At 46.3% G+C, this 17,199-nt stretch overlaps 1 protein-coding gene and 1 long non-coding RNA gene across 2 annotated transcripts in view; both read left to right on the top strand.

Moving 5' to 3' along the window:
• The window catches only part of LOC118375290 (teneurin-2-like), a 181,721-nt gene that overhangs the window by 151,183 nt on the left and 13,339 nt on the right, over positions 1-17,199 (top strand). Inside the window, exons 26-28 of the mRNA XM_052518261.1 lie at positions 10,895-11,130; positions 11,393-11,689; positions 13,544-14,101. Coding sequence (XP_052374221.1) covers positions 10,895-11,130; positions 11,393-11,689; positions 13,544-14,101 — 1,091 coding nt within the window. The remainder of the gene's footprint in view (positions 1-10,894; positions 11,131-11,392; positions 11,690-13,543; positions 14,102-17,199) is intronic.
• On the top strand, positions 1,447-2,412 carry LOC127927829 (uncharacterized). Its single transcript, XR_008129192.1, has 3 exons — positions 1,447-1,514; positions 2,211-2,269; positions 2,328-2,412. It is a non-coding gene; the product is annotated as an uncharacterized LOC127927829 (long non-coding RNA).

Raw genomic sequence — 17,199 nt, forward strand, 5'->3', positions numbered from 1 at the left:
GTTATATACAGGGGCACCGGTACTGAGTCAGTGTGTAGGGGTACAGGTTAGTAACGAGGTTGTATACAGGGGGCACCGGTACCGAGTCAGTGTGGGGGGACAGGTTAGTAATGAGGTTATATACAGGGGGCACCGGTACCGAGTCAGTGTGCAGGGGTACAGGTTAGTAATGAGGTTATATACAGGGGCACCGGTGAGTCAGTGTACATGGGTACAGGTTAGTAATGAGGTTATATACAGGGGTACCAGTACCGAGTCAGTGTGCAGGGGTACAGGTTAGTAATGAGGTTTTATACAGGGGCACCGGTACTGAGTCAGTGTGCAGGGGTACAGGTTAGTAATGAGGTTTTATACAGGGTGGTACCAGTACCGAGTCAGTGTGCGGGGTACAGGTTAGTAATGAGGTTTTATCCAGTGGGTACCAGTACCGAACCAGTGTGCAGGGGTACAGGTTAGTAATTAGGTTATATACAGGGGGCACCAGTACAGAGTCAGTGTGCAGGGGTACAGGTTCGTAATGAGGTTATATACAGGGGTACCAGTACCGAGTCAGTGTGCAGGGGTACAGGTTAGTAATGAGGTTATATACAGGGGCACCGGTACCAGTCAGTGTGCAGGGGTACAGGTTAGTAATGAGGTTATATACAGGGGCACCGGTACTGAGTCAGTGTGTAGGGGTACAGGTTAGTAACGAGGTTGTATACAGGGGGCACCGGCTGCCCCCTGAGTCAGTGTGGAGGGGTACAGGATAGTAATGAGGTTATATACAGGGGCACAGTACGGAGTCAGTGTCACTGCAGGGGTACAGGTTAGTAATGAGGTTATATACAGGGGGCACTGGTACCGAGTCAGTGTACATGGGTACAGGTTAGTAATGAGGTTATATACAGGGGTACCAGTACCGAGTCAGTGTGCAGGGGTACAGGTTAGTAATGAGGTTTTATACAGGGGGCACCGGTACTGAGTCAGTGTGCAGGGGTACAGGTTAGTAATGAGGTTTTATACAGGGGGTACCAGTACCGAGTCAGTGTGCGGGGGTACAGGTTAGTAATGAGGTTTTATCCAGTGGGTACCAGTACCGAGTCAGTGTGCAGGGGTACAGGTTAGTAATTAGGTTATATACAGGGGGCACCAGTACAGAGTCAGTGTGCAGGGGTACAGGTTCGTAATGAGGTTATATACAGGGGTACCAGTACCGAGTCAGTGTGCAGGGGTACAGGTTAGTAATGAGGTTATATACAGGGGGCACCGGTACCGAGTCAGTGTGCAGGGGTACAGGTTAGTAATGAGGTTATATACAGGGGGCACCGGTACTGAGTCAGTGTGTAGGGGTACAGGTTAGTAACGAGGTTGTATACAGGGGGCACCGGTACCGAGTCAGTGTGGAGGGGTACAGGTTAGTAATGAGGTTATATACAGGGGGTACCAGTACCGAGTCAGTGTGCAGGGGTACAGGTTAGTAATGAGGTTTTATACAGGGGGCACCGGTACTGAGTCAGTGTGCAGGGGTACAGGTTAGTAATGAGGTTTTATACAGGGGGTACCAGTACCGAGTCAGTGTGCGGGGGTACAGGTTAGTAATGAGGTTTTATCCAGTGGGTACCAGTACCGAGTCAGTGTGCAGGGGTACAGGTTAAGAAAATATTTATATAAGGGGGCACCAGTAAAGAGTCAGTGTAAAGGGTACAGGTTCGTAATGAGGTTATATACAGGGGTACCAGTACCGAGTCAGTGTGCAGGGGTACAGGTTAGTAATGAGGTTTTATACAGGGGGCACCAGTACCGAGTCAGTGTGCGGGGTACAGGTTAGTAATGAGGTTATATACAGGGGCACCGGTACTGAGTCAGTGTGCAGGGGTACAGGTTAGTAATGAGGTTATATACAGGAGTACCAGTACCGAGTCAGTGTGCAGGGGTACAGGTTAGTAATGAGGTTTTATACAGGGGCACCGGTACTGAGTCAGTGTGCAGGGGTACAGGTTAGTAATGAGGTTGTATACAGGGGCACCGGTACCGAGTCAGTGTGGAGGGGTACAGGTTAGTAATGAGGTTATATACAGGGGCACCAGTACCGAGTCAGTGTGCGGGGTACAGGTTAGTAATGAGGTTTTATACAGGGGTACCAGTACTGAGTCAGTGTGTAGGGGTACAGGTTAGTAACGAGGTTGTATACAGGGGCACCGGTACCGAGTCAGTGTGGAGGGGTACAGGTTAGTAATGAGGTTTTATACAGGGGGCACCGGTACCGAGTCAGTGTACAGGGGTACAGGTTAGTAATGAGGTTATATACAGGGGTACCAGTACCGAGTCAGTGTGCAGGGGTACAGGTTAGTAATGAGGTTTTATACAGGGGGCACCGGTACTGAGTCAGTGTGCAGGGGTACAGGTTAGTAATGAGGTTTTATACAGGGGTACCAGTACCGAGTCAGTGTGCGGGGTACAGGTTAGTAATGAGGTTTATCCAGTGGGTACCAGTACCGAGTCAGTGTGCAGGGGTACAGGTTAGTAATTAGGTTATATACAGGGGCACCAGTACAGAGTCAGTGTGCAGGGGTACAGGTTCATAATGAGGTTTTATACAGGGGGCACCAGTACCGAGTCAGTGTGCGGGGGTACAGGTTAGTAATGAGGTTTTATACAGGGGGTACCAGTACTGAGTCAGTGTGCGGGGGTACAGGTTAGTAATGAGGTTATATACAGGGGGCACCAGTACTGAGTCAGTGTGCAGGGGTACAGGTTAGTAATGAGGTTATATACAGGGGTACCAGTACCGAGTCAGTGTGCAGGGGTACAGGTTAGTAATGAGGTTATATACAGGGGGCACCAGTACTGAGTCAGTGTGCGGGGGTACAGGTTAGTAATGAGGTTATATACAGGGGGTACCAGTACTGAGTCAGTGTGCGGGGGTACAGGTTAGTAATGAGGTTATATACAGGGGTACCAGTACTGAGTCAGTGTGCGGGGGTACAGGTTAGTAATGACGTTATATACAGGGGGCACCAGTACTGAGTCAGTGTGCAGGGGTACAGGTTAGTAATGAGGTTATATACAGGGGGTACCAGTACTGAGTCAGTGTGCGGGGTACAGGTTAGTAATGAGGTTATATACAGGGGTACCAGTACTGAGTCAGTGTGCGGGGGTACAGGTTAGTAATGAGGTTGTATACAGGGGGCACCGGTACTGAGTCAGTGTGCGGGGGTACAGGTTAGTAATGAGGTTATATACAGGGGTACCAGTACTGAGTCAGTGTGCGGAGGTATAGGTTAGTAATGACGTTATATACAGGGGGCACCAGTACTGAGTCAGTGTGCGGGGGTACAGGTTAGTAATGAGGTTATATACAGGGGGTACCAGTACCGAGTCAGTGTGCGGGGGTACAGGTTAGTAATGAGGTTATATACAGGGGTACCAGTACTGAGTCAGTGTGCAGGGGTACAGGTTAGTTGAGGTAGGTGGTGGTGGTGACTGCATAGATAATAAACAGTGAGTACAAAAGGGATGGGGGGGTCAATGTAAACAGTTCGTGGCCATTTTATTAATTGTTCAGTGGTCTTATGGCTTGGGGGTGGTAAACTGTTGAGGAGCCTTTTGGTCCTAGACTTGGTGCTCCGGTACTGCTTGCCGTGCGGTAGCAGAGAGAACAGTCTATGACTGGTGTGACTGGAGTCTCTGACTATTTTATGGGCTTTCCTCTGACACCGCCTATTATAGAGGTCCTGGATGGCTGGAAGCTTGGCCCCAGTGATGTACTTGGCCGTTCGCACTACCCTATGTAGCGCCTTACGGTCAGATGCCGTGCAGTTGCCATACCAGCAGGTGATGCAATCAGTCAGTATGCTCTCGATGGTGCAGCTGTAGAACCTTTTGAGGATCTGGGGACCCATGACAGAATCTTTTCAGTCGCCTGAGAGGGAAAATGTTTTGTTGTGCCCTCTTCACGACTGTCTTGGTGTTTTTGGACCATGATAGTTAAAACCACGGTCTGGAACTGCGTTCCAACTAGATTACAGACTGATGTGTTAAAGTCAGCAATGTCTCAGAGTATTAATGGTTGTCTATCTATACAGAGCTCCACTCCAGGGGTAGTAATGGAAGAGAAGGTATTCATCTAGTGGGAACAGCAAGAGTTATCTAAGGTGTGCGTGCGTGCGTGCGTCAGCCAGCCAGCCAGGCAGCCAGCCAGCCAGGCAGCCAAATGTTTGGTTCTGAAGGAAAGTTGAAAATAGGTATTTTTCAGGCGTTGAAAATACAGTACCAATCAAAAGTTTGGATACATCTAATCATTCAAGGGTTTTTCTTTATTTTTACTATTTTCTACATTGTAGAATAATAGTGAAGATGTCAAAACTATGAAATAACACATATGGGAATCATGTAGTAACCAAAAGTTACACTTTGTGCCTTAATGACAGCTTTGCACACTCTTGGCATTCTCTCAAACAGCTTCATGAGGAATGCTTTTTCAACAGTCTTGTAGGCTGCTTGGCTGCTTTTCCTTCACTCTGCAGTCCAACTCATCCCCAAAAAATCTCAATTGGGTTGAGGTCAGGTGATGGTGGAGGCCAGGTCCTCTGATGCAGCTCTACATCACTCTCCATGGTCAAATAGCCCTTACACAGCCTGGAGGTGTGTTTTGGGTCATTGTCCTGTTGAAAACAAATGATAGTGCCACTAAGCGCAAACCAGATGGGATGGAATATCGCTGCAGAATGCTGTGCTAGCCATGCTGGTTAAGTGTGCCTTCTAAATAAATGACTGACAGTATCCCCAGCAAAGCACCATCACACCTCCTCCTCCATTCTTCACGGTGGGAACCACACATGCAGAGATCATCCATTCACCAACTCTGTGTCTCACAAAGACACGGGCAGTTTAAACCAAAAAACTCAAATGTTGACTCATCAGACCAAAGGACAGATTTCCACCAGTCTAATGTCCAATGTTCCTGTTTCTTGGCCCAAGCAAGTCTCTTCTTCTTTATTGGTATCCTTTAGTAGTGGTTTGTTTGCAGAAATTTGACCATGAAGGCCTGATTCACACAGTCTCCTCTGAACAGTTGATGTTGAGATGTGTTACTTGAACTCCGTGAAGCATTTATTTGGGCTGCAATCTGAGGCTGGTAACTCTAATGAACGTATCCTCTGCAGCAGAGGTAACTCTGGGTCTTCCTTTCCTGTGGTGGTTCTCATGAGAGACAGGTAACTCTAATGAACTTATCCTCTGCAGCAGAGGTGACTCTGGGTCTTCCTTTCCTGTGGTGGTCCTCATGAGAGACAGTTTTATCATAGAGCTTGATGGTTTTTGCGACTCCACTTGAAGAAACTCTCAAAGTTCTTGACATATTCCAGATTGACTGACCTTCATGTCTTGTAATGATGGACTGTCCTTTCTCTTTGCTTATTTGAGCTGGTCTTGCCATAATATGGACTTGGTGTTTTACTAATCCACCCCTACCTTGTCACAACACAACTGATTGGCTCCAACGCATTAAGAAGGAAAGGAATTCCACAAATAACTTTTAACAAGGTACACCTGTTAATTGAAATGCATTCCAGGTGACTACCTCATAAAGCTGGTTGAGAGAATGCCAAGATTGTGCAAAGCTGTCATCAAGGCAAAGGGTGGTTACTTTGAAGAATCTCAAATATAAAATATATTTTGATTTGTTTAATTAAAAAATGTTGGGTTACTACATGATTCCAAATTTGTTATTTCATAGTTGTGATGTCTTCACTATTATTCTATAATGTAGAAAATAGAAAAAGATAAAGAAAACCCTTGGAATGAGTAGGTGTGTCCTGTCACGTCCTGACCTTAGTTCCTTTTGTATGTTTCTATTTTAGGTTGGTCAGGGCATGAGTTGGGGTGGGCATTCAATGTTTTTGTTCTATGTTTGGTATTTCTATGTGTTTGGCCTGGTATGGTTCCCAATCAGAGGCAGCTGTCAATTGTTGTCTCTGATTGAGAACCATACTTAGGTAGCCTGTTTTCCCACTCTTGTTTGTGGGTGGTTGTTTTCTGTCTCTGTGTCTGCACCAGACAGAACTGTTTCGTTTTCATTCGTTCTGTTGTTATTTAGTTTTGTGTTCAGTTTTAATAAATATTAACATGGACACGTACCACGCTGCATATTGGTCCGATCCTTCCTACTCCTCCTCAGATGACGAGGGATATCGTTACATGTCCAAACGTTTGATTGGTACTGTACATATTTTCGAGAATATGAAATCAAGTTGTGATACAAACTCCGTACAGATACAAAATCCAACTCACTGATCATAACCATTTAGACCACGGGATGAAACTCCTGGACAGTAGCCTGTCCTGTTTTTATTATATGCTGTTTAACACGTCAGCACATGTTTTATTTGGACGCCATTTTGGTTAGGCTATTTGATGGGAGAAACCTGCATGGTGTAAAAGTGTCTCATTACATTATCGTACATTTTATCTCCAGCCTGTTGGCTATAGTAAAGGTCGCATACTCTTTTGTACCATAATGCTATATATGTTATCAGATACCTTAATAGAAAATGACTCAAGTAAAAGTGATAATCAACCAGTACAATACTTGAGTAAAAGTCTAAAAGTATTTCGTTTTAAATATACTTCAGTATCAAAAGTATAAATAATTTATAATTCCTTAAATTAAGCGAACCAGACGGCACCATTTTCTAGTTTTTTTAATTTACAGGCAGCCAGTGGCACACTCCAACACTTAGACATTATTTACAAACTAAGCATTTGATTTGTAGTGAGTCTGCTAGATCAGAGGCAGTAGGGATGACCAGGGAGTCTGTGAATTGGACCCTTGTCCTGACCTGCTAAGCATTCAAAATGTAGTAAAAAGTACATTATTTTCTTTAGGAATGTAGTGAAGTAAAATTATTCAAAATCATAAATAGTAAAGTACAGATACAAAAAAAAACGACTTAAGTAGTACTTTAAAGTATTTTTAATCAAGAACTTTACACCACTGACTGATTTGAGATCATTTCTTTGTTGTTGGAGCTCCGCAGCCATGTGTCTCTCCCACAGCACCCTGGAGAGGCTGGGAACGGACAAGAGAACGGACAAGAGTCGCTGCCTTTGACAAAGTGGACACTGCTTATCACAGGGCGGCATCAGCGCTCACCTAAAAAGCCCATATGCCACTGGTTGAGAGAAATTGTCATTGTTTTCGGGCAGAATTATGTGAGGTTTTGTGTGTTGTTGGTGACTTGGTCAGACAATCTGCCGCAATAGGCTAAGCCTAATCCTGCTTAGTGAGCGGGCTGGCCGTGTCTCTATCTTTGTGTGTCTCTGTGTGTTTCTTTGCGTGTGTGTATCTCTGCGTGTGTGTGTATGTTTGTGCGTGTGCGTGTGCGTGTGTGTGTGTGTGTGTGTGTGTGTGTGTGTGTGTGTGTGTGTGTGTGTGTGTGTGTGTGTGTGTGTGTGTGTGTTACATGTATTACAGCACAGTGTTCTGGTCTGCTGTGCCGAGACACTGGTTTTAACAGCTTGCTTTGTTCCCCCCTCTCTCTTTCTCTCTCTCGCTCTCTCTTTCTCTCTCTTTCTCTCTCACCTCTACCTCGCTCTCACCCTCTCTCTCTCTCTATATATATATATATATATATATATATTCAATTCAAGGGGCTTTATTGGCATGGGAAACATGTTAACATTGCCAAAGCAAGTGAAGTAGATCATATTCAAAAGTGAAATAAACAATAAAAATTAAGGTTCCAAACAAATAAAGACATTATAAATGTCATATTATGTAAATGTACAGTGTTGTAACGATGTACAAATGGTTAAAGTACAAAAGGGAAAATAAATAAACATAAATATGGGTTGTATTTAAAATGGTGTTTGTTCACTGGTTGACCTTTTCTTGTGGCAACAGGTCACTTTTGTATTTCAAATGTGTCTCTAATATAGTCATACATTTGGCAGGAGGTTAGGAAGTGCAGCTCAGTTTCCACCTCATTTTGTGGGCAGTGAGCACATAGCCTGTCTTCTCTTGAGAGCTAGGTCTGCCTACGGTGGCCTTCTCAATAGCAAGGCTATGCTCACTGAGTCTGTACATAGTCAAAGCTTTCCTTAATTTTGGTTCAGTCACAGTGGTCAGGTATTCTGCCACTGTGTACTCTCTGTTTAGGGCCAAATAGCATTTTAGTTTTTCCTGTTTTGTTAATTCTTTCCCATGTGTCAAGTAATTATCTTTTTGTTTTCTCATGATTTGGTTGGTGCTGTCCTGGGGCTCTGTGGGGTGTGTTTGTGTTTGTGAACAGAGCCGCTGGACCAGCTTGCTTCGAGGACTCTTCTCCAGGTTCATCTCTCTGTAGGTGATGGCTTTGTTATGGAAGGTTTGGGAATCGCTTCCTTTTAACTGGTTGTAGAATTTAACAGTTCTTTTCTGGATTTTGATCATTAGCGGGTATCAGCCTAATTCTGCCCTGCATGCATTATTTGGTGTTCTACATTGTACACAGAGGATATTTTTGCGGAGTCTCAATTTGTTGTTTGTCCCATTTTGTGAATTCGTGGTTGCTGAGGGGACCCCAGACCTCACAACCATAAAGGGCAATGTGTTCTATAACTGATTCAAGTATTTTTAGTCAGATCCTAATTGGTATGTCAAATTTTATGTTCCTTTTGATGGCATAGAAGGCCCTTCTTGCCTTGTCTCTCCGATCGTTCACAGCTTTGTGGAAGTTACCTGTGGCGCTGATGTTTAGGCTGAGGTATGTATAGTTTTTTGTGTGCTCTAGTGTCTAGATGGAATTTGTATTTGTATTTGTGGTCCTGGCAACGGGACCTTTTTTGGAACACCATTATTTTAGTCTTACTGAGATTTACTGTCAGGGCCCAGGTCTGGCAGAATCTGTGCAGTAGATCTAGGTGCTGATGTAGGTCCTCCTTGGTTGGTGACCGAAGCACCAGATCATCAGCAAACAGTAGATGTTTGACTTTAGATTCTTATAGGATGAGGCCGGGTGCTGCAGACTTTTCTAGTGCCCTCGCCAATTCATTTATATATATGTTGAAGAAGGTGGGGCTTACGCTGCATCCCTGTCTCTCCCCACGGCCCTGTGGGAAGAAATGTGTGTTTTTTGCCAATCTTAACCACACACTTGTTTGTGTACATGGATTTTATAATGTCGTATGTTTTTCCCCCAACACCATTTTCCATCAATTTGTATAGCAGACCCTCATGCCAAATTGAGTCAAAACATTTTTTTAAATCAACAAAGCATGAGAAGACTTTTGTTTGTTTGTCAATTAGGGTGTGCAGGGTGAATACGTGGTCTGTTGTACGATCATTTGGTAAAAAGCCAATTTGACATTTGCTCAGCACATTGTTTTCATTGAGGAAATGTATGAGTCTGCTGTTGATAATGCAGAGGATTTTCCCCAGGTTGCTGTTGACGCATATCCCACGGACGGAAGTTTTTGGTGTCAAATTTGTCTCCACTTTTGTGGATTGGGGTGATCATTCCTTGGTTACAAATATTGGGGAAGATGCCAGAGCTAAGGATGACGTTAAAGAGTTTCAGTATAGCCCATTGGAATTTGTTGTCTGTATATTTGATAACTTCATTGAGGATACCATCAACACCACAGGCCTTTTTGGGTTGTAGGGTTTTTATTTTGTCCTGTAGTTCATTCAATGTAATTGGAGAATCCAGTGTGTTCTGTTAGTCTTTAATAGTTGATTCTAAGATTTGTATTTGATCATGTATATGTTTTTGCTGTTTGTTCTTTGTTATAGAGCCAAAAAGATTGGAAAAGTAAGAACCCATACATCTCAGTTTTGGATAGATCATTCTTCGTGTTGTTGTTAACCACCAGAAGTGGTTAGTCTATGGATTTTTCAATTACATTGAGCTGATTTCTGATGTGCTGTTCCTTCTTTTTCTGTAGTGTATTTCTGTATGGTCTTCCTCATCTCTCTCTCTCTCTCTCTCTCTCCATTTTCATCACAAATACATTTTCAGATAGAGAGAGAGAGGGTAGTCTACTGCAGAGTTGACAGAAAGCCATCTCTGTGTGTTTGAAGTGTTGGTAAAACGCTGCCTGGAGGTTTATAACAAATTGGCTTCATGGATTACTGCCATTTTTGGTGGTGAAGGCTCAAAGGGTGTGTGTGTGTGTGTGTGTGTGTGTGTGTGTGTGTGTGTGTGTGTGTGTGTGTGTGTGTGTGTGTGTGTGTGTGTGTGTGTGTGTGTGTGTGTGTGTGTGTGTGTGTGTGTGTGTGTGTGTGTGTGTGTGTGTGTGTGTGTGTGTCTGTGTGTTTGCGTGCATGCAAGTGTGTGTGTCTGTGTGTTGTGTGTTTGCGTGCATGCAAGTGTGTGTGTGTGTGTGTCTGTGTGTTTGCGTGCATGCAAGTGTGTGTGTGTGTGTGTGTGTCTTTGAATTTCCACATGTGCATGTGTGTGTGCATGCAACAGTGCGTGTGTGTGTATGTATGATCCCCTGCCTTTTAAAAATTAAATAAAAGACTCTTCCGCTGCGTCGGCCAGACAATCACTGTTATCTTCAATCACGTTGTTGTTATCAGGCTGCTGTTCTTTATGCCTCCGATAGAGAAGAAGAATGGGCCCTCAATCCCCCTATCACTTTCCAGAGGCTACGCCACATCAGACACAGTCTTTCCAGAGGCTACGCCACATCAGACACTGTTTTGTGTATATGTGTGTGGGTGTTTGAGTGGGGGATAGAAACGCTGAATTGACAGAGTTTTTTTTGTTCAGGGAAGGAATTCTGTTTGTGAAAGGCAACAGAAATCCATTTCAATTTACTCTGCAATTTGATCTTTTTTCAGCATATAAACATAACACAGGAAGATGCCAGCAGAGGAGCCAGCTCATATGACTCCCTTCTCTCTCCTTGTCCATATCGCCCCCTACAGACCAGGTGAGGAACAGCTACCAACTGTGTAACAACGGCACCCTGCGGGTGATGTATGCCAATGGGATGGGCATCAGCTTCCACACTGAGCCCCACATCCTGGCCGGGTCGGTCAGTCCTACAATCGGCCGTAGGAACATCACACTACCCACAGACAACGGACTCAACTCCATCGAGTGGCGGCTCCGCAAGGAACAGACCAAGGGGAAGGTCACTGTTTTTGGCAGGAAGCTGAGGGTGAGCTGAGAACCTCACTTCCTTTCTGTGTGTCATTTAGTCATTAGAGATGACATCACTTACTCTATGTGGAAAAGATGACATCACTTACTCAGTCTACAGAGATTACATCGCTGACTATGTGTAAAGATGACGTCACTCACTCTCCCTACAGAGATGACATCACTTACTCTATGTGAAAAGATGCCATCACTGACTCTGCCTACAGAGATGACATCACTGACTATGTGTAAAGATGACATCACTCTCTATCTTCTTCCAGGCACATGGCCGTAACCTCCTCTCCATCGACTTTGACCGCAACACTCGGACGGAGAAGATCTATGACGACCACCGCAAGTTCACGCTCCGCATCATGTACGACACGCAGGGCCGTCCCGCCATGTGGTTGCCTAGCAGCAGCCTGGCAGTGGTGAACGTGTCGTATTCGACCACGGGTCAGCTGGTGGGGCTGCAGAGGGGCAGTATGAGCGAGAAGACAGAGTTTGACCCTCAGGGACGTATTCTGTCACGGTCGTTCATAGACGGCAAGGTGTGGAGCTATAGTTATCTGGATAAGGTGAGGATATAGCACTGTCTGGTACTTTTACTGGTACTGGTACTGTTACCGGTACTGTTACTGGTACTGCTACCGTTGTTATGATCTGTGTGGAGCTACAGCTACCAGGATAAGGTGAGGACATAGTACTGTCTGGTACTGTACTGCTAATGGTACTGTTACTGCTACTGCTACTGTTACTGGTACTGCTACTGGTACTGCTACTGGTACTGTTACTGGTACTGCTACTGCTACTGGTACTGCTACTGCTACTGCTACTGTTACTGTTATGATCTGTGTGGAGCTACAGCTACCGGGATAAGGTGAGGACATAGTACTGTCTGGTACTGTACTGCTAATGGTACTGTTACTGCGACTGTTACTGCTACTGTTACTGTTACTGCTACTGTTACTGCTACTGTTACTGATACTGTTACTGGTACTGTTACTGCTACTGTTACTGGTACTGCTACTGGTACTGTTACTGTTACTGTTACTGTTACTGTTACTGTTATGATCTGTGTGGAGCTACAGCTACTAAGGTGAGGACATAGTACTGTCTGGTACTGTACTGCTAATGGTACTGTTACTGCTACTGTTACTGCTACTGCTACTGCTGTTACTGTTACTGTGTGGAGCTGCTACTGGTGAGGACATAGTACTGTCTGGTACTGTACTGCTAATGCTACTGCTACTGTTACTGTTAAAGCTACTGGTTACTGTTACTGCTACTGGTACTGGTACTGTTACTGCTAATGGTACTGCTACTGATCAAATCAAATTTTATTTACTGCTACTGCTACTGGTAGGTTACTGCTAGGTACTGTTACTGTTGCTTGTGTTAATGCTACTGTTACTGCTACTGCTACTGTTACTACTGTTACTGTTAATGCTACTGCTACTGGTACTGGTACTGCTACTGTTACTGCTACTGCTACTGTTACTGCTGGTACTGTTACTGCTACTGGTATTGTTACTGTTATGAACTGTGTGGAGCTACAGCAACCAGGATAAGTTGAGGACATAGTACTGGTACTGTTACTGTTACTGGTACTGTTACTGGTACTGCTACTGTTGTTATGATCTGTTAGCTACAGCTACCAGGATAAGGTGAGGACATAATAGGTTACTGCTACTGGGTACTGTTACTGGTACTGGTACTGGTACTACTGGTACTGCTACTGTTATGAACTGTGTGGAGCTACAGCTACCAGGATAAGGTGAGGACATAGTACTGTTACTGCTACTGCTACTGCTACTGCTACTGTTACTGGTACTGGTACTGTTACTGGTACTGCTACTGTTACTGCTACTGGTACTGTTACTGGTACTGCTACTGTTACTGTTGTTATGATCTGTGTGGAGCTACAGCTACCAGGATAAGGTGAGGACATAGTAGTGTTACTGGTACTGCTACTGGTACTGTTACTGGTACTGTTACTGTTGTTATGATCTGTGTGGAGCTACAGCTACCAGGATAAGGTGAGGACATAGTACTGTTACTGGTACTGCTACTGTTACTGGTACTGCTACTGTTACTGTTGTTATGATCTGTGTGGAGCTACAGCTACCAGGATAAGGTGAGGACATAGTAGTGTTACTGGTACTGCTACTGGTACTGTTACTGGTACTGTTACTGGTACTGTTATTGTTACTGGTACTGCTACTGGTACTTGTACTGTTGATCTTATCTGTGTGGTGCTATAGCTACCTAGATAAAGTGAAGGCATCATTGCACCTGTGAGACATTACCTACTATACAGGCAGCAGGAATAGCAATGACAAGCTGATTGAGAGAAGTGAAAAGTGCATAAAATGATGCTAGTGATGATGACTTATGTTCCTTCTCCACTTCTTTCCCTCCTCTCTCTCCAGTCCATGGTCCTTCTCCTACAGAGCCAGAGACAGTACATATTTGAGTTTGACACCTCGGGGCGCATCACAGCCGTCACCATGCCTAGTGTAGCCCGCCACACCATGTTCACCCACGTCTCTATCGGTTACATCCGCAACACCTACAACCCTCCAGAGAGCAACGCCTCCATCATCCACGACTTCACCGAAGACGGCCGCCCTAAGGCCACCCACTACCTCGGCACCGGTCGACGTGTCCTCTACAAGTATGGCAAGCTGGCCAAGCTAGCTGAGATCCTCTACGACAGCACCACGGTGACGTTCGGTTATGACGAGACGGCTGGGGTTCTGAAGATGGTAAACTTACAGAGCGGCGGGTTCTCCTGTACGATACGTTACCGTAAGATGGGTCCGTTGATTGACAAGCAGATCTACCGGTTCAGTGAGGAGGGGATGGTGAATGCTAGGTTTGACTACACGTACCACGACAACAGCTTCCGTATCGCAAGTATGAAGCCAGTCATCAGTGAGACTCCCCTGCCTGTGGACCTCTACCGCTATGACGAGATCTCTGGAAAGGTGGGTAGATGACTACACTACTAACCCTAACACTAGCTCCAGCCTCAACCCTAACACTAGCTCCAGCCTCAACCCTAACACTAGCTCCAGCCTCAACCCTAACACTAGCTCCAGCCTCAACCCTAACACTAGCTCCAGCCTCAACCCTAACACTAGCTCCAGCCTCAACCCTAACACTAGCTCCAGCCTCAACCCTAACACTAGCTCCACTCAGCTCATCTGTAGCCAGTTGGTAGAGCATGGCGCTTTAACACCAGGGTAGTGGGTTCGATCCCCGGGACCACCCATCTCACACATGACTGTAAGTCGCTTTGGATAAAAGCTCTGCTAAATGGCATATATTATTATTATATTATCAACCCTAACACTAGCTCCAGCCTCAACCCTAACACTAGCTCCAGCCTCAACCCTAACCCTAGCTCCAGCCTCAACCCTAACCCTAGCTCCAGTGACAACCCTAACACCAGCTCCAGTGACAACCCTAACACTAGCTCCAGTGACAACCCTAACACTAGCTCCAGCCTCAACCCTAACACTAGCACCAGCCTCAACCTAACACTAGCTCCAGCCTCAACCCTAGCTCCAGTGACAACCCTAACACCAGCTCCAGTGACAACCCTAACACCAGCTCCAGTGACAACCCTAACACTAGCTCCAGCCTCAACCCTAACACTAGCACCAGCCTCAACTCTAACACTAGCTCCAGCCTCAATCCTAGCTCCAGTGACAACCCTAACACCAGCTCCAGTGACAACCCTAACACTAGCTCCAGCCTCAACCCTAACACTAGCACCAGCCTCAACTCTAACACTAGCTCCAGTGACAACCCTAACTTCTGACCGGTTGGATGTACAATCTAGAAACAGGGCGGTAAATTGCAATAGGCCCATGCAACCCAGGTTTGATACCAGCATAAACAGAAACCCCTTAAACCTAACCCTCAACCCTAACCCTAACTTCAGCCACAGCCCTTACACTAACCCTTTCCACATCCCAGTTTAACCCTAACCTTAAGCCTCAACCCTAACCCTAACTCTAGCTTCATTTCCACATCACAGTTTATTCCTAGCTCTAGCCTCAATCTTAACCCTAACACTAGCTCCAGCCTCAACCCTAACACTAGCTCCAGCCTCAACCCTAACACTAGCTCCAGCCTCAACCCTAACACTAGCTCCAGCCTCAACCCTAACACTAGCTCTAGCCTCAACCCTAACACTAGCTCCAGCCTCAAGCCTAACACTAGCACCAGCCTCAACCCTGACACCAGCTCCAGCCTCAAACCTAACACAAGCTCCAGCCTCAAGCCTGACACTAGCTCCAGCACCAGCCTCAACCCTGACACTAGCACCAGCCTCAAACCTAACACTAGCTCCTGGACCACACTCAAGGCTGACACTAGCTTCAGCCTCAAGGCTGACACTAGCACCAGCCTCAACCCTGACACTAGCTCCAGCCTCAAACCTAACACTAGCTCCAGCACCAGCCTAAACCCTGACACTAGCACCAGCCTCAAACCTAACACTAGCTCCAGCCAGCCTCAACCCTAACACTAGCTCCAGCCTCAACCCTAACACTAGCTCCAGCCTCAACCCTAACACTAGCACCAGCCTCAACCCTAACACTAGCTCCAGCACCAGCCTCAAGCCTGACACTAGCACCAGCCTCAACCTGACACTAGCACCAGCCTCAAACCTAACACTAGCTCCAGATCCAGACTCAACCTCACTAGCCCAGCCTCAAACCTAACACTAGCACCAGCCTCAAGCCTAACACTAGCACCAGCCTCAAGCCTAACACTAGCTCCAGCAGCCTCAAGCCTAACACTAGCTCCAGCCTCAAACCTAACACTAGCTCCAGCCTCAACCCTAACACTAGCTCCAGCCTCAAACCTAACACTAACTCCAGCTCCAGCCTCAACCTGACACTAACTCCAGCTCCAGCCTCAAGCCTAACACTAGCTCTCAAGCCTCAACCTAACACTAGCACCAGCCTCAAACCTAACACTAGCTCCAGCCTCAACCCTAACACTAACTGCAGCCTGAAACCTAACACTAGCTCCAGCCACAACCCTAACATTAGCTCCAGCTCCACCCTCAACCCTAACCCTAGCTCCAGCCTCAACCCTGACACTAGCTCCAGCTCCAGCATCAACCCTAACACCAGCTCCAGTCTCAACCCCTAACACTAGCTCCAGCACTAGCTCAGCCTCAACCCTAACACTAGCTCCAGCCTCAACCCTAACAAGCACTCAGCTCCAGCTCCAGCCTCACCCCTAACACTAGCTCCAGCCTCACCTAACACTAGCTCAGCCTCAACCCTAACACTAGCTCCAGCCTCAAGCCTAGCACTCAAGCCTGACAGCTCCAGCCTCAACCTAACACTAGCTCCAGCCTCAACCCTAACACTAGCTCCAGCCTCAACCCTAACACTAGCTCCAGCCTCAACCCTAACACTAGCACCAGCCTCAACCCTAACACTAGCTCCAGCCTCAACCCTAACACTAGCTCCAGCCTCAACCCTAACACTGCACCTCAACTAACACTAGCTCCAGCCTCAACCCTAACACTAGCTCCAGCCTCAAACCTAACACTAGCTCCAGCCTCAACCTAACACTAGCTCCAGCCTCAACAACACTAGCACCAGCCTGACACTAACACCAGCCTCCAGTGACCCCTAACACTAGCTCCAGCCTCAACCTAACACTAGCTCCAGCCTCAACCTAACACTAGCTCCAGTGACAACCCTAGCCTCAGCCTAACACTAGCACCAGCCTCAACCTAACACTAGCTCCAGCACCCCTAAACCTCAACCTCAACTGACACAGCCACAGCCTCAACCTGACACTAGCACCAGCCTCAAACCTAACCTAGCCTCAACCCTAACCCTAACACCAGCTCAGCCTCACAGCCTAACACTAGCTCAGCCTCAAACCCTAACACTAGCTCCAGCCTCAACCCTAACACTAGCTCCAGCCTCAACACTAACACTAGCTCCAGCCTCAAGCCTAACACTAGCTCTAGCCTCAAACCCTAACACTAGCTCCAGCCTCAAGCCTAACACTAGCTCCAGCCTCAAGCCTACACACTCCAGCACCAGCC

The sequence above is a fragment of the Oncorhynchus keta genome, chromosome 4 (assembly GCF_023373465.1).
Source record: "Oncorhynchus keta strain PuntledgeMale-10-30-2019 chromosome 4, Oket_V2, whole genome shotgun sequence".
NCBI classification, from domain to species: domain Eukaryota; kingdom Metazoa; phylum Chordata; class Actinopteri; order Salmoniformes; family Salmonidae; genus Oncorhynchus; species Oncorhynchus keta.